Source organism: Schistocerca americana, chromosome 9, assembly GCF_021461395.2.
Source record: "Schistocerca americana isolate TAMUIC-IGC-003095 chromosome 9, iqSchAmer2.1, whole genome shotgun sequence".
NCBI classification, from domain to species: Eukaryota; Metazoa; Arthropoda; class Insecta; order Orthoptera; family Acrididae; genus Schistocerca; species Schistocerca americana.
This window is the reverse complement of record NC_060127.1, coordinates 138657300-138680539: the sequence shown is the minus strand read 5'-3', so window position 1 is coordinate 138680539 and position 23240 is coordinate 138657300. Positions and strand designations below refer to the sequence as shown.

The following is a 23240-nucleotide window of genomic DNA, read 5'->3' as shown; positions in this document are numbered from 1 at the left end:
GTTTCTGAATTTGTGGTTAGTTGACTGAAATAAGGAGGCTTATTTCGAAATCTGCAATGAAGCACATCTAAGCTATGGTAAGAACTGCTGTCTTGTAGCGGAACCATTTGACAGATTCGAAGGTGTATTTACCATTTTAAAAATGTATACGTGCTGCATATAAAAAGACACTTGTGTTTATTTCCATTTGACACTGATATTTCAGGTTGTACTGCATCAAAGTATCTTACCCGTTAGCAGTCAAACATTTCGGTTTTAGATCACGGTGCGCAGGAAATGAGCATCTTTTCGGAAAAAAAATCACATTTAAGTGATATTTTGTAATTAGGCCTAAATATAACACGTTGGATGATTTCGCATGGAAGATGAGATTTAAACGTATCCTGAGAGGTAAATTGCCATGATACTGACAAAATGATGAACCAAAAATCCAGTGCTGTTTCTTTGTAAATTTGCTACCATGACTTGTTTCTTTTCGTTTGTTAATTGTAGAGTTTTATTTTATAGATTAATATAGTAATTGTAGTGTATCGTTTTTATATCTATCGGCAATAAAATAGGTAATTAGGCAGTTCAAGCAGGGTATGCATGAAACTTGGCACGCAAGCGCAATGCCAGTAGTTTGCTACTTTAGGAACGACGCGCGGAAGCAACAATCTTTCGTAATAATACATTGTTGAGACTTCCTATTCAAATGTGACCATTCGATGTATTCTCGAAAACGGCCAATCTGCCTGCATATCTCAAACGAGACAGACCACTGGCAATTTTATCATCAGAATTCGCCCTCCCCAGCTGAAAATAACTTCTGAGGCAAAGGTACTTCCCGTAGACGTCATTGATACCGAGTTCAACAGTTCGTAAAAATACAAGGAAACAGGAAAGATAAGGCTATTCTTTGCAACATCGTACAGTTTCCGCAAAAAAAGACTCCTTAAAACAAGTACTTCCGGCCATGAAAATATTACTTGTCGCTGTCTCGAACATAAAATTAATTTGGTTTGATTCATCGATCACAAAGATGATTGGTGGCCATACAAATACTTCATGCCCAATAAGTAAAGTAACATCCATAGAAAAACTCTCAACTTTTCAACTTAAGTAGACAGCCGCAGCATATGAAAACAAGTGAACCAACTATGGAAGAAAATATACCAAACTCTTCTTCCTATGAAAAATTGTAGTGTATTCTCAAATAGCTTGACATTAAGAACTCAGATCCAAAATTAAGTAATACATACACATGAACAAACAAATTTTGTCGGTATAACACCTCACGAAGCATAATCTTACTCTATAATAAACTCACCTGTTGTCTTCTGTTTTTTAGATGTTATCTTTGCAGCTCGTTTCACGGTACACAGATGACAGAAATGAAACAGTCGACACCAGTAAAAGGAACTGATCGTGTAAGCTATTCAGCCAGAGACGAGATGGCTAAGAGCACAACTCTGCACACTGACAATAAGGGAGGCACGGCGGGTGGCACCGTACGGGCTTAGCGCAGCGCGCGCCGCTGATAGGGGGCACGGAAGTCGGGGAATCCCAGAGTCCGTGCTGCGGATGGCTGGGCTCTTCTGGCTGGGGGATGGATGTGGGTGTTGTCCTGTCATTCCACTTTGATCATACAGTTGTACAGGATAAGTCACAAGCAGTACGTGGACACAAAATTTGACCTGAAATAGAACATAGAAATGATCGAGATTGGAGAAAAGCAGATAAGAACAACAAGGTAATACACACTACATCTGGATAAAATGGGGTACCACTTCAGAGGCCAAATTTTGATTTTAAATAAAAAAAATTCTCAAAGCGTACAGCAGAGTGAAAACATAACATGATGAAATTCTAGCTACGCCAAGACATACGAACTTGTAGGTAAGGCAAGGTAAACGGGGGGGAGGGGGGCGACAGCCACCAACGCCTCCCACCCCCCACCCCCTCCTTTAATCCGCCAGTGGTACTGTCAAGTACGATAATAAGGGTACGTTTTGCGCTGTGCGTTACGCGCACATCGACTTAGCGATAGTACGGGACAACAGCTTTACCGGCGCACTTGCCTTGGACAGCACTGGCCGTTCAGCTGGTACAGCTAGCCTGCTGTGACGTGGCCAGCTGCAGTTCACAAGTAAAAAGAGACGAGAGGAGGAGCTGTACAGCTTCGAATGTCATTTAATTTTTAAGCAGAATGAAATAACGCACTTCAGATCTCCCACAATACGCTCCTTTGACGGCTAGACGAAAACCGCAAATGGTTCAAATGGCTCTGAGCACTATGGGACTTAAGTCCCCTAGAACTTAGAACTACTTAAACTAACCTAAGGACATCACACACATCCATGCCCGAGGCAGGATTCGAACCTGCGACCATAGCGGTCGCGCGGTTCCAGACTGTAGCGCCTAAAACCGCTCGGCCACACCGGCCGGCCGAAAACCGCAACACGACATCGTTTTTAGCTAACATACCATTGTAATTAAAACCAAGAATGATGAAAATTCCTCATCTAACGACAGGGTAATATTTCTGCATAAGCTGAGTGATACGTAAGAGAGTATTGAAGGATTTCACGGTATACTTAAATATTGAAGCCCCTGAAGATATTACTTACAGTCCGTTATCTAGTAACCTCTTAGCTTCTTCCTTATTCGAATCCGATAAATACATTTCATATCTGGAAGTGTCACCTGTTACGTTGATAACGACCCTATCAACTACAGAATCCACGAAGCCAATCAGGTGTGGCATTTTCTCTTCTTCTTTGACGACAAGCCATTCTATATCCCGCCAGCTTGCTGCGTGCGTTAATTCCATTACGTCTGGCAGCCTCAACAGTCTTGTTACTTCTCGGGCCAAATCCCGCAGCTTGGCTCCAGATCAGTTCTGCTGGGTTCATACTGTAATGGTACAGTAGCAAATGTAAAAATGCAGCATGTGCATGATGTATTCGATGCTGTTAAAATGATTGTTTTCTATGTTTCTACGGTACTTATCTGCATCTATGGTATAAAACGATGGTCGTATTTAATTAGAAACAAGAAGACTTGCATTATTCATAAAAAAATGATGATCAGTTTTATAATTACGAGATGTAGGTATTTCATATTGAAGACGAAAAAAAATTGATGCTGGGGCGATTTAAACCAACACAGGAATCACCGCATTTGGTTTAATAGTGTATTACGCTGCCAACTCCGCTACACATTCAGCATTTATGTGTGTATCAGCTACATTATATACAGCGCTGGGAAAACTTCAAACCCGATTATCGCAGTAAATTTATGAAAAACATTAAGAATAGCCTATTTCTCGGCGCCTTTTTAACCGTGTCCCATGCGCGTGTTTCACTACGGAGCAGAAAGCAGCCCAGCCATTTTCTCACTGTGCATTAACAGCGCGACTATCAGAGCACAACGCTGCAGAGGCTGTGCCGCTCTACACGATTTTTGAAATAAAAACTACCTAGCTAAAGCGTGATTAAGAAAACTTTGATAGCTGTCAATACATTTGAACATCTTAAAGTTTCATCTAACGTAACTTAGTAACAACATATCTAATACATAAGTAGGACCTACTTACAAGAGCGTAAGAAAACCAGCGTAGGTGTGCTACGGCTTCTGACCGGTCATCGCGTTTGTGTTTGTTTGCATCTGGTCTATTCTTATAATGAACGGATTATAGTGACATCTGAAAATCTGTGCCGGCTGGGAATCGAAGCCAGATTTCCCGCTAATCGCAAGCAAAGCCAGTCTATTTTCACTTGATTACCGACGGCTGACGATCGTCGTTAGAGACTGTTCATCCAGACACGTAAGTAGAAATTGTCACTTTCCGGTTGAAAACATGAATGAAAATTCCAGTATTGATACGAACACTGAAACACTTAACTGAATGTCTCGCAAGAGCTATTTCTGTAGAAAGCGAAGTGGATTTATCAGCACAGAATCCCAGAAAAGATAAATTAATAAAACTGCGGCAAGGGAAATAGCGATATTTACAAAACAAAGTAGCTTCATTGTCATGTGAGGCTAAAAGTAGTGGCAGTTCAAAGCGTGCACAAGTGAACAGCAATAAATTTAAAAGCTTACGTGACAAGTTTTTAACTAAAAATTTATCGCAACTTGTTTCAGCAGCGTTCCCTTTCTTAATTTTTTTTCATTTAGTCAGTTGTGTTGGTTCTCTTTCCTAAGAACGTCCATTTTGAGCCGTAATGGTAAGGTGCTATCGTTTTGCGTTTACTCGGTGTTAATATGGCGTCGTGCGTGAAGCTTGACTCGATCGTGTCAGAGGAACCGCTGCCCGATTCCCTTTGTGTATACTCGCTATTCTGTGCCTCTGCTACAATCTATAGGAGTGTTAGTGCCGTAGACCGAAAGAATCTTTATTCCTATCAAAATAAGCGTGTGGTCCCACACTAAGACCACTGCCAATCGCGACTGAAATGACGCAGCAACTGGAAACGTACTGGAAAGTTGAAGTTCTTGTGGGCAAAACATCTAAAGTGCTCACAGATTCACTGTGAAATTGTGGCGGTTTGTGGGACAAATGGAACGTCGCGTCCAGCCATAGTATCGATTAATTACTACACAGAGGGTCCGAGCGGACGACGCCTCTGCACGACGTCAGGAATCGTCTGGAAGCGCTCGTGGCGACAAGAAAATATGACTGTTCGGTGAATCGTTTCGTGTGACAAGTTTTACAAAGGGTGCTGCGCTGTTGCCCGCAGCTGCCTCCCGTCCTTTTCAGATAGACTCTCAGTGTCGTACGCTGCGCCAGTGCTGGCGAGACGTCGTTCCCCTGGCGTCGGTGCGGCTGCTTAGCCCAGCCTGGTAGAGCGTGGATGGCCGGTACCGGCTGAGGGAGTGAACTCGATCCCGCTCCGTGCTCCTTCTTCCCTGGACCACCCCATCCGCGGTGTGGTGTAGGCGGCAGGCGCCGAACCCAGCACTGCCCGCCTGGTCGTCGTCTTCCGTCCAACACTCAGAGAGTACATACAGCAGCTGGTGCTGCACTGGTGCTGGTATTCCGTCAGCTCTCCCACAGTGGCGGTCGGTGTCACACAGCACGAAGTTCAGCTCTGCGGTACTCCACGGCTGGCTGGTGCTGCGCTTGTTGTTCTGAGACAGGGCTTACTAAAACAACACGGTTACGGAACGGAGTGTCGCCGACACGGACTCCATCGTTCCCATTGGCCTGAAACGTACTCTCTACTTGGAGCTGGGGCTCCGGTATTGAAAGAGCTCTCCGTAGTTATGTTGTAAGGTGTCAGGCAAATCCCTTCCATGAAAACCCTGACATGGTAAGCAAATCCAGTAGTATGTCACATAGCTCCGAATAAATCGTGACATTAACCAAAGTAATACGAGTAACGAGTGAGCAAATGGAATACCACAGACTAACACAAGAATGCCTAAATGCATGTCATACCTTCCCACCGTGAGACAGACGCAGTTCCGAGAGGAGAAACGAGAACAGAAGCCGAGAGCAGAACCGTGTTAACGTGGAAGGCCCTACGATAAGGGACGGACGGACACCCGCGTCGCCAGCTAACCGCTAGGACCACACCACCCGCAAGTTTTAGCGTGAGACTTTTTCGCGTTTCTGTTACGTCAGGACCACCCCCAGCCAATGTTAAAAGCTAGAGCCCTCCAGAAGAACAGTATAGATCTTACGATAACGCTAAAAGGACCACACCAGCTGCAAGTTTTAGCGTGAGAGTTTTTCGCGTCTCTGTTATGTTGCAAACTTTAAAAAACATTGCCCCACCACAGAAAGTATAACGTTTCTCATTGGATTAACAGAATTTTTGTAGGCGGAGCTTAAGGTTAACATTGAGACCCTGATTGGTCAGATGAAAACACAGCCAGATACTTTTTTTTAAAAAACCAACTTCGGTAAATAGTAGTAAAGAGAAGTTAGGAGAGAGTTGCTTCCGAGACAGCGAGGTGAGCGGAGCTGTGCTGCTCGCCGCCCCCTGACGAACACCGACAAGGTAATGATCGCACGCGATGCCGCGTAACAGCGCACAAAGCTTCACTCAGAACTGCAGAAGTCTCATCTGTTACATCCCCTTTTTGCGTAATACTAGTGTTGATCGTCAATTGAAGCTCATGGTGTTCACATTTTCCACATGAAGTAAAAATCTGAAACGCGATGATTTCTCTGTTATATAGTTATTGAGAACCCACATCAGCCACTGTAGTTTACGACAAGTTAGATAAGTAATTAAACATAATTGAGGGTCACTGTAGACTTAATTTAAACCTAGATTATAGATGTGATATGGCATAGGTCATCCTTCGATCCATTGTAGAACTTGGAAACCCATTCAGGGAATATTCGTTCACATTTTTGTTGAACGCAGTTGGTTTTTACCATCCTGTATTAAAACATTTCCTTTTATCAACAGTGCAATTTATAAACAATGTTTTGTGAGTAGAATAAAATTTCCAATTGTAAACTTAACTGCTTTTTCGACGTTATTTTACCAGCTAACTAAAAATAGGAAAGCCTTGAACCCCTTCCACTAAATTTAGTTAGTATTAAGATTCTTCTACAAGGAGAGCAGTGGAGCTGACGCTGAAATCATTAGGTATTTGGTTATATCATCGCTAGTCTCACTGAACTCTTCCGAATTCTACATGTCATGTGTGGTTTGGCGTCTCCTTACCAGCAACAGGTCCCAGGTTCAAACTAGTCGATTCCCTAAAAAACACGCGCAGAGCGTCGTTGCGCGAAAGTGGTAGGGAGACGCGATATGGAACAAACAGACACCACGCAGAATGTTAGAATGTGACGTGCGGTTTACTAGTGATGACTGCATGTAGCCTCGCTATTCTGCTACCATTGCTTTAATCCTCTATTAGCAGATAGTTAGGTTGGTCTATGGGGTGTTTTTCCTAGCCTTCTCTATTGCTTCTTGCGAACGAGCGTGCGCGTTATTTTGCTTAGTCGCCGTCCTTCTCCGTTTTCCCACTTCGTGTGCTCTCTCTCTCTCTCTCTCTCTCTCTCTCTCTCTCTCTCTCTCTCTCTCTCTCTCTCTTTCTCTCACTCACTCAGCTGCTGCAGAACTGCAGACTGTGCTCCCTCGCCGTGCTGCCCGGTCCGTCGCTAATCCTGGCGTGACCAGCCTGTCTTACGTCAAGGTCGTTGAACTCTGTTAAAAATTTTGGACCTTGGAACCCGTATTACTCTGCGCCGCAGCAACTAATCAAAGTGATACAGATGTAGCAGCATAGTGGCTGTGGAGTGGGAAAGTTAAGAGTTGTAGGGGTGTAAATATCTTTTTCCAGGAAACAATCTTATTACAAAACAAGAATCACCTATAACCACAATCCACCTTCACGCAGTAAATGTGCTCTGGACGAAGACGCTACAACAATACAAATAAAAATCAAATATGCACAAAGGTGGGGCCGGCTGCTGTGGCCGAGCGGTTCTAGGCGCTTCAGTCTGGAACCGTGAGACCGCTACAGTCGCAGATTCGAATCTTGCCTCGCACATGGGTGTGTCTGATGTCCTTACGTTAGTTAGGTTTAAGTAGTTCTAAGTTCTAGGGGACTGATGACCTCAGATGTTAAGTCCCATAGTGCTCAGAGCCATTTGAACCATTTGAGCAAATGCGGAAACGCAGACAAAAAAAAAAAATGTAAACAATGTGTCTCTTCTCCAAATTCAACAGGAAACCTCATCTCACAGCATTATAAACAAGTCAACTATGATACACAGTCATTTAATATTAATGTCTAATATAATCTATCTTAAGGTCTGGAGGTTGCGGCTGTGAAGATAACGACAATGATCATGTACCGTAGCAGGCAGACTAGTCGGGAGAATTCAGTGGTCGGCTTATCTTGATTTCGTTAATCCAGGCTACGTTGTTACACACCTAGTAGTTATTGATAAACACATACGGAACTGGTTGAGCAACCTCGTTAATTTGTAAACAGGACTCCCTCCCGCATTAATGACTAATCTAATTGGGTGATTCTCTTTGTGAACTTTTAATTTTGATATTAATTTACGTGTAGTGGGGTTCATATTATAACACTTCCTCTGATACACGAACGCTTGAGGACGTTGTTCAGTGATTATCTTTTTTTAATTTTTTAGTGTCCATTTCGAATTCCAAGTGCAAAAGTTCGTTAGATATAGTTAAAAGCGGTGGCTCGTTTTCTTTTTTCTGGTTACTATCCCTTGCTTTAGGGGCTGTAATTTTTGTATTTTTTTGTAAACCAGCAAGGTAAAACAGAGGCCACTACTTCCACCACATCCAGTGGATTTAGTGCTCACGTACTCACACTGAGCCGTCAACACTTCCCAGTTTATCAATGGGGGATGACTGAAAATTATTATTCTATTATCGGTACGATGCGTGCAATGATCGCGCCAGGCGTGCGATACTGAATCTCTATCCTACCATTATAGGCGGGACACCTGAACGACCTTATAGCAACCGTTATAGTTCTGCATTATTCTACTGTGATACTAAAGATTATTTCACGTACTGAAAGGGAGAATGTAAAGATTAAAGGATTCATTTATTTAACACTTGCATATTGAACAATTATACAATAAAATGGGGGTGGGGGAAGAAAGAATTGAGTTCAGCAGCCTGCCCCAACGTACGTTCATAATAAGCCACGACAGCAGGAGAAAATGAATTTTAGGAACGGTCGCCGTATTATCAAACGGTGTTCAATTTACTAAAGGAAGGAGTTGCAGGCATGCAACTATCACCACCATGAATCAGCGAAAGACTGTACTAAAGGAATAAAACCAGCTAGACGCGAAACGATTCATACAGGCGATAATAAATAACTTAGGCTCGCGGTCCGACTACGTTAACGAAACATGAAGGGGCGCAAGACAGTCACCACGTGGCGTAAGACAAATGGTTCAAATGGCTCTGAGCACTATGGGACTTAACTTCTGTGGTCATCAGTCCCCTAGAACTTAGAACTACTTAAACCTAACTAACCTAGGGACATCATACACATCCATGCCCGAGGCAGGATTCGAACCTGCGACCGTAGCGGTCGCTCGGCTCCAGACTGTAGCGCCTAGAACCGCACGGCCACTCCGGCCGGCGGCGTAGGACAAAGGGCACAGGTTTCCAAGATAGGATGACCTAAATTCTAAATTTTGCACGAGAGAACTGAAAGAACTACTGTCAGTCGAAGTGGAAAAGTGAGCATGAAAGCATAGAGTTTAGTACCGAACTGCAAGCTACTGTGACTAACCAACACATCGCGCACATTATGCCTAACTGTAGAAGGAAAACCTACAGTCTTATAACCCGGAAAAATTGCGTAAACCGTAATTGAAGGAACGCACGTCAGTAAAATGACCTATAAGGTTCCCTCTGGGCGTCAGGGTGCGAAGCTACAGTGCACGTCGGCGCTCATGATTGGCGAAACCTCATCTCCTGGAAGCAGCACCTCCGGCCTCAGGCACGGTCACACTAGACCTGCCTACTGCCCCCTTGTCCACTATCCACCCCGCGGAGGGCGGTTGCCGCCCACCCGCGATAAACGAGCGCGCACCTGAACTGGCGAATCAGAGGGCCGTAATCTCACTGGGAGGCGACCTCGCGACGTTAGCAGATAGATGGTTGGTTAGCCAGGTTGGGGAACTGAGAACAGGAGAAACTTTGGCCACTACTGAATGTTCAAACGATACCACCTGCTACATTGGCGAACGGAAAAAGGATGGGAAACGGGGAGCCATCATGGCTGCTGTAAAGACTGCTGCCTTTGCCCATAAATGAAGAATATTCCTAGCACCGAGCTCCTCTCACAGATCAGTGTGAGACAAACTGATAACATCGTCAAACAAATTAGGCAACCCATAGAAATTATTAACAGGGCCAGAATTATTATATTACCGAATACCAGAATGCTGGGATTAGAAACATGAAACACGAGCACTGAATGGTAAATGAAGTGAACGGCTTCCATAGTTTTAGGCATTAAGTCAGGAGCGGGAAAAATGAACTGGAATAAACAGTGTTGTATGAAATGAAAAACAGCGTGAATCGAGCGATGTGAGGAACGTAGGACAGAAAGGATGATAATTTCCAACAATGTGCTAAGAGCACAGTGACGCTTCAAGGCTGGACAGTTACGGTATGTCTGCGGTAGACAAACACACACGAAAAAAGCGCTGAAGAGGATTTAAAGTTCGCGCGCGTAGCGAAGAGAGGAAGAAAGGTTGATGTACTTGCAGAACTAGAAGTATCAGCTCACTGAGGTAGATTTGATATTGTGCTTAATGTACAAACGAGGGAGAGAGGTAGCACGTTCTTTAAGGCATAATAGATTTTTTTTAAATTTAGCGGTAATATACGTACGAGAAATTTGTATGGATAGCTATGGGGAATTTGGTGTCCATTTGAAATACCGTGGGGTGTATTGAACGATTACTGGCTGTAACTCCTAAATTTGTTTGAACATTCAGTTCACCGGGAAAATTTTAAAATCGCTTCCCTGAACCCTGCAACATCTCTGGAATGCATTTGAACCGTTGTTGTCTCACTGCAGTCAACTGGAGCCATACAGTTGCCTACGCAACCTGACAGTTTACGGCAGGGCAGTGTTACCAGCACTACACACAGGAGGCGGCTGCACGGGTAGCGGGAGCGATCTTTTAGGTTAGAAGGCTTCAGGGAACCACAGGAAGGGCGTCCGTCTAAAAGGGGGCAGGTAAAACACAGTAAGGTAGTTGTAGAAACGACGGGTATGGTAGTTGTAAATTGTCGTAGATGTGTTCAGAAAGAACCAGGGCTCCAAGCCCTAATAGAAAGCACTTAAGCTCAAATAGTTATAGTTACAGAAAGCTGGCTAAAGACGGAAATAAGTTCAGCAGAATTTTTTTCCAACGATCTAACAGTGTTCAGAGGGGATAGATTAAATAAATTGGTGGTGGAGTATTGATTGCTGTCAGAAGTAGTTTGGCTTGTAGTGAAATTTAAGTGGATAGTTCCTGCGAAATAGTATTGGTAGACCAAGAACGACGTGGTCGGATTACAAAGCGTATAAGAGAGGGACGCAATCTTTCGCCCCAATTTTTAAGTCTATGCATCGAAGAAACAACGTTGGAAATGAATGAAAAGCTTAAGAGTAGAATTAAATTCGAGGTGAAAGGATATCATAGTTAAGATTCGTAGATGACATTGCAATCCTGTATGAAAGCCATGAAAAATTACAGCATGTGTTCAATGAAATGAACGGTCTAATGAGTACAGAACATGGACTGAGAGTAAATCGAAGAAAGACGAAAGGAATGACAAGTAGCAGGAATGAGAACAACGAGAAAATTAGTATTAGGACTTATGATGACGAAGTAGATGAAGTTATGGAGTTCTGCTGCCTAGGCAGCAAGGTAACCCTTGACCGACGGAACAAGGAGGACATAAAAAGCAGGCTAGTACTGACAAAAGGCCTTAACCTGAGGAAGAAATTTCTGAGAATGTACGTTTGGAGCACAACATTGTATGGCAGTGAAACATGGACGGTGAGAAAACCGCGAAGAAAGAGAATCGAAGCATTTTATATGTGGTGCGCCAGCTGTTACCTCACTTATCAATAAAGGGACCTTGCCCCTAAAGGTGTTTGCATTTCCGCGCAGGAGTGAACTTGCCCTGTGTGAGCGTGCTGTCGACGAGAGTTCTGTTTCTGCCACGTAGCCGGCTGTGAGACGTGGCTCAGTCCCACGCACAGCAAGTAGCGATCCTGCCCACTGCTAGGTCAGACAGCAGTTCCTGTCTGCATGACAACGCTGTGACACGAAGCGGCCACTTTGATGCACTTTTACAACTTTTTTATGTCTTGACGACACTTTTATTATTTCGAAAAACACCTTACGCGTTTCGACATTCCGTCATTTTGAAATGCTATAAAACACAACGAAATCTGGCATCAGAAGAAATGAAAGTATGTTAAATTTCACCATTGCTAAGAGACATAGTAGAACGACTAGACTATGGCTTTCTAGTTACCAGTTTGTGTTAATCACATAAAACTGTTCTTTTGGTACCTTGTGTCACGTCAAAATTCTCAGTCGCGAAACAAGTGCAAACTGCTAACACGGGAAAACTTTGGTAACCAAGTGGACTAAACCGTTACACGTCGCTGGATGCGTGGTAGCCGCTGCATTGCCACGCGGGGTAGCCGCGCGCTCACAGGAGCCTTGCCACAGTTCAAAAATGTTCAAATGTGTGTGAAATCTTATGGGATTTAATTGCTAAGGTCATCAGTCCCTATGCCACAGTTTGCGCGGCTACTCCCGTCAGAGGGTCGAGTCCTCCCTCGCGCAAGGATGCCTGTGTTGTCCTTAGCGGAAGTTAGTTTAAGTTGGATTAAGTATTGTGTCAGCCTAGGGACCGACGACCTTAGCAGTTTTGTTTCGTAGGAACTTAGCACAAATTTCCAATTTCACGCTGCATTTTGTTTTGTTTACAACTACAGTTTTCATCTTTACATCATTCAAAACATTTTCATCAGTAAACATGGAAATCATTTTACAATGTTTTACAAAGAAGTATTTCCTTATAAAAAGACGTGCAACAGAGTATGGAGTGGTCGAAATTAATACGTTGGAAAAACGCGCTGGGGTGAAAAGTCTGGAAATACCAGCTGAGGCATGTAGCATTCACGTTTGAGGAACTCGTGGCGGCTGTGTGTTGCTCTTTCCGCCAATGGAATCAAATGCACATCTGTACAGGAAATTCAAAGAATTTTAGAGGCGCGATCTTGGAGCCCCGTACATTAATTTCATCAATAGCTTATGGCAACCATGCCAGATTGCCTACGTAATTGAAACACATTAACCCTTAGCATCAATTTAAAGCACCATCTAAAAAACGATCATGTGAAAACCAGTGTAGTATTAAGGCTAATGATTCACTGGTAATTGTGCTACATCACGTGACTCGTTCCACTTTTACTTATGTTACATCTTCCACAAGAGTCTCCGGACGTCACTGTCCGTGTATCCATACAAAATGTCGGTCGTGCTAAGACTGAGACACACCTTTCGTCCGGCGCCTGTCAACTTTTGCTACCTGTTTCTGCCCATCCTCCGGTCTCGTAAACCGACATACGGCCGGGAGAGCGGTGTGCTGACCACATGCCCCTCCATGTCCTCATCAAGTGGTGAGGGGATTCTTGGCACAACGTTGTTCACGGATGAGGCATGGTTTCACCTCTCGGGTTGCGTGAATGGACCACGGAGAATCTGCACAAATTTAAGGTGTCCCCCCTGCATGATCAAAAGATTGGTGTTTAGTGCGCCGTGACGCAAACGCATCATTGGGCGGATTTTCTTTCAGGACACGATAAGTACAGGGCGGTACAGCCCTTTGTAGGTGAACTGAATGAGGACGAAATTGAGAATACGTGGTTCCACCAGGATGGGGCGACTGCACACACCGCCCAGAAGGCGGTGAACTTTTTTAAGGACGTCTTCGGTGACCGAATCGTCTCTTGAGGATTCTGGCCTCCGCGTTCACCCGACTCGGCTCCACCGAATTACTTTCTATGATATATGTTGAGGGGAAAGGCCTATGAGGCCATCCGCACACCATACAAGAACTCCAAGCTGCGCTGCCACGTCACATTCGGAACACTACTCCCGATGTTCTGCACAACGTCGTCACGAACATGCAGAAACGTGTGCACCTGTGTCTTCAAGTTCAAAGGGATCACTTCCAGCATCTCTTCCATGACTTTATTACGGCCAGTTATAAACTGAATGGTTACTTATTGAACAGTACGTAAGGGTATTGAAAAACTGAAAAATTAAAAATTATAGAGTTTACTGTAGCGTGGGAAAGGATTTGGTTAGAATTGGCACACTTGAAATAACGTACAAGACGTATTCTGTGATTGTATGACCATAAAACCCTTTTCTGTAAAGCGCATGACCCAATTAAAGAAAGGGGGAGGGGGATAAAGGGTACACAAGGTTAATCTTGACATATTAAAAAATCTTGTAAAACTATTTGTAATAATGTGAACACAAAAGCTTGTTAATAAAATTACGCGAAAGCGTTATGGAATAGCTACAGTAGCGCTGTTGACAAGAGTTTTCAATTTGTGCCCTGCAGAGTGAAGCGCTGAGCAACCACTTGTGAAAACTCTACCCAGTAGCGAATGACCCTAAATGTGTAGTGAATTATTATACTTTTACTCATCTTGTCCACAAAACAAAACACAGGACGAAGTCACGCAAAGCTGTACAGTCTTGGGGGTAATACACTACATTACATTACATTTACCGTTTTCCACGGATCCCTTGAGTTCCTGGGATGTGGAAAGAGTCAAAGCTTTTTTTCTTCTTTTTTTCTTTCCTTTTCTTTTTTTTTTTACTCAGATACATAGATATTGTACAATTACAATGCAGACAGAGTTATGAGCTTGTGAAGACACTCATCGATGGAGTAGAAGGAGTTGGCCAACAGGAAGTTACGTAATTCACTCTCAAACCGATCTTTATCACTTACAAGACCTATGATGTGCTCTGGTAAGTTATTGAATACTTGAGTACCCATGTATTTGACTCCTTTTTGTACTGATGTTAAGCTTTTATAGTCCTTATTCAGATTGTTTTTGGTTCTGGAATTATAATCATGTTTTGCACTATTTTGTGTAAAAAGAGACACGTTGGAAACGACAAAGAACAACAGTGAGTCTATGTAGTGAGAAGCAGTAGTTAGAATACCAAGTTTCTTACAGATGATGATCTAGGACTGACACCAGATGTATTCTAACGGCTCGTTTCTGAATTTTGTGAGAGGAGTTTCCCCAAAAGATGATTCCATGACTCATTAGTGAATGGAATTTGCCCGAATAAACTAACTTCTTCATTTCTAATTCACCTATTTCTGCTATCATGCGTACTGCAAACGTAGCTGAACCAAGGCGTTTCATTAAATCTAGAGTGTGAGTTTCCCAGTGTGCACAATGGCACGCCATTTATCGGAAAAGATTAATCTTCTGTACCCTTTATCCCATTGCCTCATTCTTTAATTGGGTCATGCCGTTGGACAGTGCTTGTTGTTCACAGAAAAGGGTTTTATGGTCATACAATCACAGAATATCTCTTGTACGTTATTTCAAGTGTGCCAATTATAACCAATTCCCTTCCCACCACATAGTAACCTCTATACTTATTAATTTTTCAGTTGCTCAATTACCTTACGTACGATCGCCGCTTATTGTTGTGATATAATTATACCTATTTCTGTAAGAGTTTTCTTTGACACTTGGAGAAAAAAATAGGCCAAAAAGAAAACTGCGACATGTAATATAAGTAAGAAGGGAGCGAGTTACGTGAGGTAGCACAATTACCAGTAAACCATTAACCTTAATACCGCACTAGTTTTCACATGATTGTTTTTTGGATAGCCGCGCGGGATTAGCCGAGCGGTCTCAGGCGCTGCAGTCATGGACTATGCGGCTGGTCCCGGCGGAGGTTCGAGTCCTCTCTCGGGCATGGGCGTGTGTGTGTGTGTGTGTGTGTGTGTGTGTGTTTGTCCTTAGGATAATTTAGGTTAAGTAGTGTGTAAGCTTAGGGACTGATGACCTTACCAGTTAAGTCCCATAAGATTTCACACACATTTGAACATTTGTTTTTTGAATGGTGCTTTAAATTGATGCTGAGGGGTAATGCGTTTCAATTACGTAGGCAATCTGGAATGGTTGTCGTATGTTATTGATGGAATGTATGTATGAGGTTCCAAGTTTGCGCCTCTAAAATGATTTGAATTTCCTGTGCAGACGTACATTTGCTTCCATTGTCACAAAGAGCAACACGTGGGCACCTCAGGTTCGTCATACACGAATGCTACATGCCTCAGCTGGTATTTCCAGACTTTGTAAATTACTATAAAATGATATTTATGAAGTACTACTGATACTAGTAATTTATGTGCTTTAAGTTGTCATAACTCAAAACATCTCTTACACACTTTTTTGTAAAGATTAATTTTTTGTAAAATATTGTAAAGTGATTTCCACATATACTGATGAAACTGTTTTCAACGATGTAAAGATGAAAACTGTAGTTGTAAACAAATCAAAATGCAGCGTGTACCACGTATCCAGCGCCTCCGAGTGGTTTAGCCCAATTGGATTCCAAAATTTTCCTTCGATAGCAGTTTGCCCTTGCCTCGTGACTGAGAATGTTGACGTGGTACAATGTACCTAACGAACAGTTTTATGTGACTGACGTAACACTGGAAACTTGAAAGTCATATTGTAGTCGTTGTACTATGCCAATTACCAATGATGAAATGTAACATACGAGGTGTGTTCAAAAAGTAAGGTTACTTTATATTTTTATGAAAAAAATATTTATTATTTATATTTCAATGTAAGCCCCCTCAGATACAATACACCTGCGTCAACGCTTCTTCCAATCCTCGAAGCACTTCTCATTAGCACTTTTTGGTACCGCCTTGAGTGCTTCCAGCGATGCAGTTTTTATTTTCTCAATCGTTGAAAATGTTCGTCCTTTCATAGGTCTCTTCAGTTTTGGGAACAGAAAGAAGTCACAGGGGCCAAATTCGGTAAATATCGTGGCTGAGGCATGATTGTCGAGTTGTTGTTGGCTAAAAGATCTCTCACAAGTAACGATGAATGAGCTGGTGCACTGAAGCCCATGAATTGTTTTTCCACAATTCCGGAAATTTTTTGTGTATTGCTTCTCGCGGACGGCGATAACGTTAAGGGACGTACGACCTTGAGGCAAAAATTCATAATGCACTACGCCACGGTAATTGAAAAACAAAAACAGCGAGCAAAGCTTTGACGTTTGATGGAGTGCTTTTTTCGGTCTTGGGTCTCTGGGATGCTTCCATTGGGACAAGTGGGCATTGGTTTCATCACCAGTTATGACCCTTTTGAGCAAATCAAAATCATTATTGAAGACATTCAAGAGCTCCTGTGACGGTTCTTCTGATCAAAATTGAGAAGTTGGGACAAACTTGGCTGACACGCGTCTCATAGCCAAGATATCCGAAAAAATTACATGAAACGAGCCGACCGATATGCCAACATCCTCAGCAACCTCTCTTACGGTAATTCAGAGCTTGGACGTTATCATCTGTTGTTGATGTCCTGGGGCGACCAGAGCGAGGTTCATCATTGGCATTTTCTCGGCCATCTTGGAAGTGCCTGTACCACTTGAATTTTTTCATTTAGAGCACTTGATTCCATTTTCCGCATAAAATTTGATGCAAATTCTGTGCTCCATTTCGTATAATAATCGAAAATCGCCGAGCACACTAAAGCACGTCTAACCCTTGTATCTGTCAAAAACAAAAGACATACACTTGAAATTGTGAACACATGTTCGGGACATGCGAATAACAGAAAAAAAGATCGATTATCGAATGTACGTCGCCCGCGCAATTCGAAAAGCCACTGGGGACCTAGAAACGACGAGAGGTTCGTCCCGCCATAGCTCTCAGCGGTTCACAACCCGACAACAGGCCACAGCAGTTCACCCACTCCACCGCCGCCCCACACCGAACCCGGGGTTATTGTGCAGATCGGCCCCCAGTGAACGACCCCCCCACTCCGCAACCCCCCCCCCCCCCCACCACCACCCACACACACCCACACACCCACACACACACACACACACACACACACACACACACACACACCGGGAACACCTGTTACCAGACGAATGTAACCCCAAATGTTTGCGTGGTACAGTAATTATGGTGTATATGTACGTAGAGACAGTGTATGTGCAGCTATCACCGACATGGTGTAACTGAGGCGAAATAAGGGGAACTAGCCCGCACTCGCCGAGGCAGATGGAAAACCGCCTTAAAAACAATTCACAGACTGGCCGGCACACCGGAACTTGACACTAATCCGCCGGGCGGATTCGTGCCGGGGACCGGCACGCCTTCCCGCTCGGGAAACAGCGCGTTAGACCGCGCGGCTAGCCGGGCGGGACGAAAAGTCACCTTATTTTTTGGAACAGCCCTCCTACTTTCATATCTTCATATCATATTTTGTTGTACTTTATAGCATTTGAAAATGACGGAATGGCGAAACACTTAAGGTGTTTTTGGAAATAATGAAAATGTTGTCAGTACATAAGAGAAGTTATTAAAGAAGAGCGTAGTTTTACAAACTGCCAGGTCGGCGCAGCATCAGCTTTGTACCAGCTCTGCGGGTGGGCTCAGTACAGTGAGCGCGGGCTCGCCGTGTTGCAGCTGCTGGGGAACTTCCTGGAGGCGTTCCACGAGGGCGGCCTCTACTTCAGCGAGCGGCTGGCCAGCGACAGCGCGGGCGGCGCCGCCCCCGCAGACGTGCACGTCGCGGCCTTCTTCGGCGCGATGCGGAGCTTCTGCAGCGCCGTCGTCGGCGCCGACCCCGACCGGCTCATACCGGACATACCGGAGCACGAGGTCACTACGGCGTTAAGACGCGCCTTGGCCCTCGCACAGGTAAGCCCGATTAAGGCACTGAATTCACCCACTAGCTTTGCGACAATGGCACTGTCTGCTACTGCATCTCATTCTTCACCTTCTAGGTTACAACTTGTATCGTTTGCCGAAATCTTAAGAGGATGGAAATATAATGGAAGTTAAAGATCTTAAGATTAAATTTTCCCCGAAACATTTAAGTCTCATCTTTATGAAGAAATGAAGGCCTCGACTGGAACCCAGGCATTCTTGCTTACTGGGCACAAATGCTGACCATTACACCACCGCAGCCACACGCGGGATGTTGCTACACGAATTACCCCAGTCGACTATCTCCCCAACACAAACTTCAATTCACATTCTCAGCCTATTTTCCTCTTACATTTTCACTATTGCCAGGCCTCTCCGGCATTTGAATAGCACCCCAGCGTTGCAGGAAACACAGTATCGTAACTGGCGGCCTATACCGCGAAGGTATCACAGAGACGGAAAAAAGTAGAACGTAACAGCCTCAGAAAAGGTTTTGAAACAATACGGGGGATGGTATATATCGGGTGGTTATAATGAAACTTCCCCTGTTTAACACGTTATAACACGGAAACTAATTACCATACGAGTACCAGATTTGGTAGCAGTAATGTCAAGGATATTGGGAAGTGAAATAATGCAGAGTCAATCCAACTGAAACACTTCCAATGTGCTGCTAAGGTGCTACACATCGTTACATACCGGTCTCATTACTTCTACAAAAGGGGCTCAATAGGGGGCCCTTCAGTGCCCAGAAGGGACCAAAAGCGCAGGATTGCATTCGGCACAGCAGAACCAAACATGTCTGTAGGTATGCTGACTACCTCTTTTGATATGCTGCGCATCAGATCAGTACAGGCGTGAATGTTCCCCTGGCGAAACGTGTCCTTCAGGTGGCCCAACAACCAGAAATCACAAGGAGTGACATCAGGTGATCGTGCCGGCCCAGCATTTCGAAACGATCGGCTGATAATTCGATCGTTTCCAAGTTCGAAACTTCCCGGCAGGTTAAAACTGTGTGCCGGACCGAGACTCGGACTCGGGCTGTGAGGACGAGTCGTGAGTCGTGCTTGGGCAGCTCAGTTAGTAGAGCACCTGCCCGCAAAAGGCACAGGTCCCGAGTTCGAGTCTCAGTCTGGCAGACGGGAAGTTTTATATCAGCACACACTCCGCTGCAGATTGAAAATTTCATTCCGATTTCCAAATGTGTCTCGGAGAAGGATGTGAACGTCAGGAGCAATGAGCGGTGGGTCCCATCCTGCATGCAAACTGTTGAGTTCAGTGCGTCTGTGTCCTGTACGACGGGTCCGACAGGCTGGCGAAGCGTATCGCAGTAATGCTGGCCAGTCACACTGGACGTCTTTGGTTCTTGAACGCCAACCTGTTCAAAGAAGAATGTGCCAATGATGAACGTAGCCTTGAAGCTGCACCACATGGTGATATGTTCACCTTATAGAGGTACGTCGTGCACAGTGACTGGAGGCGAAGATCCACCCACTCGGCAATTCTGTGTATTGACCTCGCCTGTCAGAGAAAAATGAGCTTCGTCTGTCTATAGATGAAGAGACAAACCAATCAATCACAGGAACACACAGAGACAGTTGAAACATTCTTCGCCACTTCCTCTTGTATTGTACGTGTAGAGCCAGCCCTCATCAACTTCAGTCCTCGTGAGAAAGTAGAGAGCAAAGTTCAAAATGTGTGTGAAATCTTATGGGACTTAACTGCTAAGGTCATCAGTCCCTAAGCTTACACACTATTTAACCAAAATTATCCTAAGGACAAACACACACACACTCATGCCCGGGGGAGGACTGGAACCTCCGCCGGGACCAGCCGCACAGTCGGAGAGCGAAGTCAACACGCCATTGCGCATCCTGTGGTGCGAGCTGCTGAACCATATGGACCTTGTACGGATACCGTTTGAGAATAGTTCGAAACACCTTCCGCACGGTGGAGCACGGCATGTTCAACTGTGGTGACGCAGCACGCGCACTGCCTGACGGTCGGGAATTGCGCTCAGCGTTGTCTGCCATGGCAACGGCGTTTTCATCAACCACCTGTGGTGCAACCGGTCGTCGGCCTCTTGCCGGAGCGACGGCCAGTTCTCCAGCTGATTCGAACTTCTTCATAGTGCTGCACACAGCAGGTGGAGGAAGAGGACCCTTCCGTAATCCTTTCAGCTGGCAATATTCTCGAAGTGCAGCTGCAGCATTACTGTTGTCTTGATAATAGTGCTTCAACAGTAATGCCCCGCTCATCTTGCCCAAGCTCATGTTGACACGTCAAGTACACTGCAACTGGTCAGATGTGTGAGACTATGAATCACGATGACTAATCCCGGCACCCGGTGGCCATAGTTGGAACTGATGGTGGCGTTGTGACGCATCGAAATCGTGCATCCCATAATCTGGACATTAGTGTTACCAAAATTTGTCCTCGTATGGTAATTGGTTTCTGTGTTATAACGTGATAAATAGCCGAAGTTTAATTGTAACGACCCGGGAGTTGAAGAGACCAATCAATCAATCACAAAAACACACAGAAACGCTTGAACCATTCGCCGCTACTTCCTCTTGTACTGTACATTAATTTGTTTTGTGGCTGTTTAGTACCAATCGAAACAAAACACATCGGTTGAACGTGAGAGAAAATAATGTGTGTCCAAACCGTAACGGACAACGTACCGTAAACAAACTGACTGTACAGGGGAGCGGAAGCGAATCCGGCGTGTGCGGCCCTGTTGACCGGCAGCCGTGCCCGCCGGTCCGCCAGCACAGAGCAGCATTCATCTCACGCTAGGTGAGGAGAGCCCTACGTCAGCGTGACGTAGGTACGCGTCATCATGAGTTTCACGAGTTGTCCTATCGACTGTTGTGTCCATTCTGTATACATCGACTGTTGTGTACGTCTCGAATCTGCACTGTTCATTGTTCTTAGTTGATTTACAACATGAAGGCAAAATTAAATGGAACTAGGTGGTTTAATATTTCCAGCAACATTCGGAATTACTTCGAACTTCAGTTTAACGTTTCTGCCCACATGAATTATGTACAATTCATTGGCTGTTATAAAAATACGAAACACTTTAATTTCTCCCTATTTCACGTTTTTATCCACATGATTTACGCACCATTAATCGGACTAAAAAATGCCTAGACACTTTCGTTATGGTTTGATTCCTTCATTCAGAAGGACATTCCATATTCTTTGGATTCCAGCTTAATAATTAATTATTTCATGTTTCGATCCACAGGATTTAGACACGATTCATCGGATTTTTTTAAAAAAAATAGGGTAGCGTTCATTTCAGGCTAGAAAAATAACAAGACACTTGCGTTACGGTTATGATTCGTTCATTCAGATATTCGTTATGTTCATGAAACACACAATAACATCCCATATTCTTTGGATTGCAGCTTAATAATTAATTCAATTGGGATGAGCTTAACAGATAACTCCTGTCACTTCGTTTGTACACATGTATTTACATTTAGCTTTGACGTTATCGGTACAACTACAAAGATCGATATACGCACTCATACAGTCGATTTAGGTTATTTACGTCACGATGACGTAATGTTACGTCACTATGACGTAGGGTTTTCCTCACCTAAAGTGAGATGAATGCTACCCCCTGCACCGCCTCTCCGACGTCCAGCCCCACCTCCGCCTCCACCCGTGCGCCTCGCCTGATCCCATCTCTACGCCCGTACTGCGGCTGCTGGCACGAGGCCTCGCTTCACCGTATGCGGCATACGATAATAGGCCTCTTCTAATAAGACGAGCGCGCCGACTCCGTTTCCCAGATTTTTTCCAAATTTATATTAATGCAGGGGTTGGTCAGAAATGCAAGTGAATAGAGGTGGGAGCTTGATGGCCCTGCGTTTAGGGGGAAAAAAAAAGAAAAATAGTGAACCAAGCACACATTGACAGTTATTGAACTATGTAGAACAAAATCGTCATAAATTCTGAACGGTTTGTGTTAGGACGTTCAAACTGCACAATTGGTCGCGGGATACGACGGGAATTAGTATGCGCTGTACAGTTTGGTTTAGTGACGAAGCCCACTTTCATTTGTATGAGTTCGTCAATAATCAATCATTTGGGGGACTGAGAATCGGCATTTCGCGATCGAGTAGTCTCTTCACCCTCAATGGGGGACTTTATGGTGCGCAATGTCCAATGTCCAGCTGATGAGAGATTAAATTGGAAGGAACACATTGATGATCTGCTAAAACATTTGAGTTCAGCTACTTATGCAATAAGGGTCATTGCAAATTTTGGTGATAAACATCTTAGTAAATTAGCTTACTACGCCTATTTTCACTCATTGCTTGCATCTTTCATCATATTTTGGGGTAATTCATCACTGAGGAATAAGATATTTATTGCACAAAAGCGAGTAATCAGAATAATAGCTGGAGTCCACCCAAGATCATCCTGCAGACATTTATTTAAGGATTTAGGGATACTCACAGTAGCTTCTCAGTATATATACTCTCTTATGAAATTTGTTACTAACAACCAAACCCAATTCAAAAGTAATAGCAGTGTGCATAATTACAACACTGGCAGAAAGGATGATCTTCACTATTCAAGATTAAATCTAACTTTGGCACAGAAAGGGGTGAATTATACTGCCACTTTGACCAAATAGTATCAAAAGTCTGACAGATAACCAACAAGTATTTAAGAAGAAATTAAAAGAATTTCTGAATGACAACTCCTTCTACTCCACAGAGGCATTTTTAGATATAAATTAAG

At 44.1% G+C, this 23240-nt stretch overlaps 1 protein-coding gene across 1 annotated transcript in view; it reads left to right on the top strand.

The window, feature by feature from the left end:
- LOC124550743 (probable cytochrome P450 4s3) overlaps positions 1-23240 on the top strand; it is a 47195-nt gene that overhangs the window by 4048 nt on the left and 19907 nt on the right. Inside the window, exon 2 of the mRNA XM_047125466.1 lies at positions 18234-18467. Within this exon, the coding sequence (XP_046981422.1) occupies positions 18234-18467 (234 nt within the window). The remainder of the gene's footprint in view (positions 1-18233; positions 18468-23240) is intronic.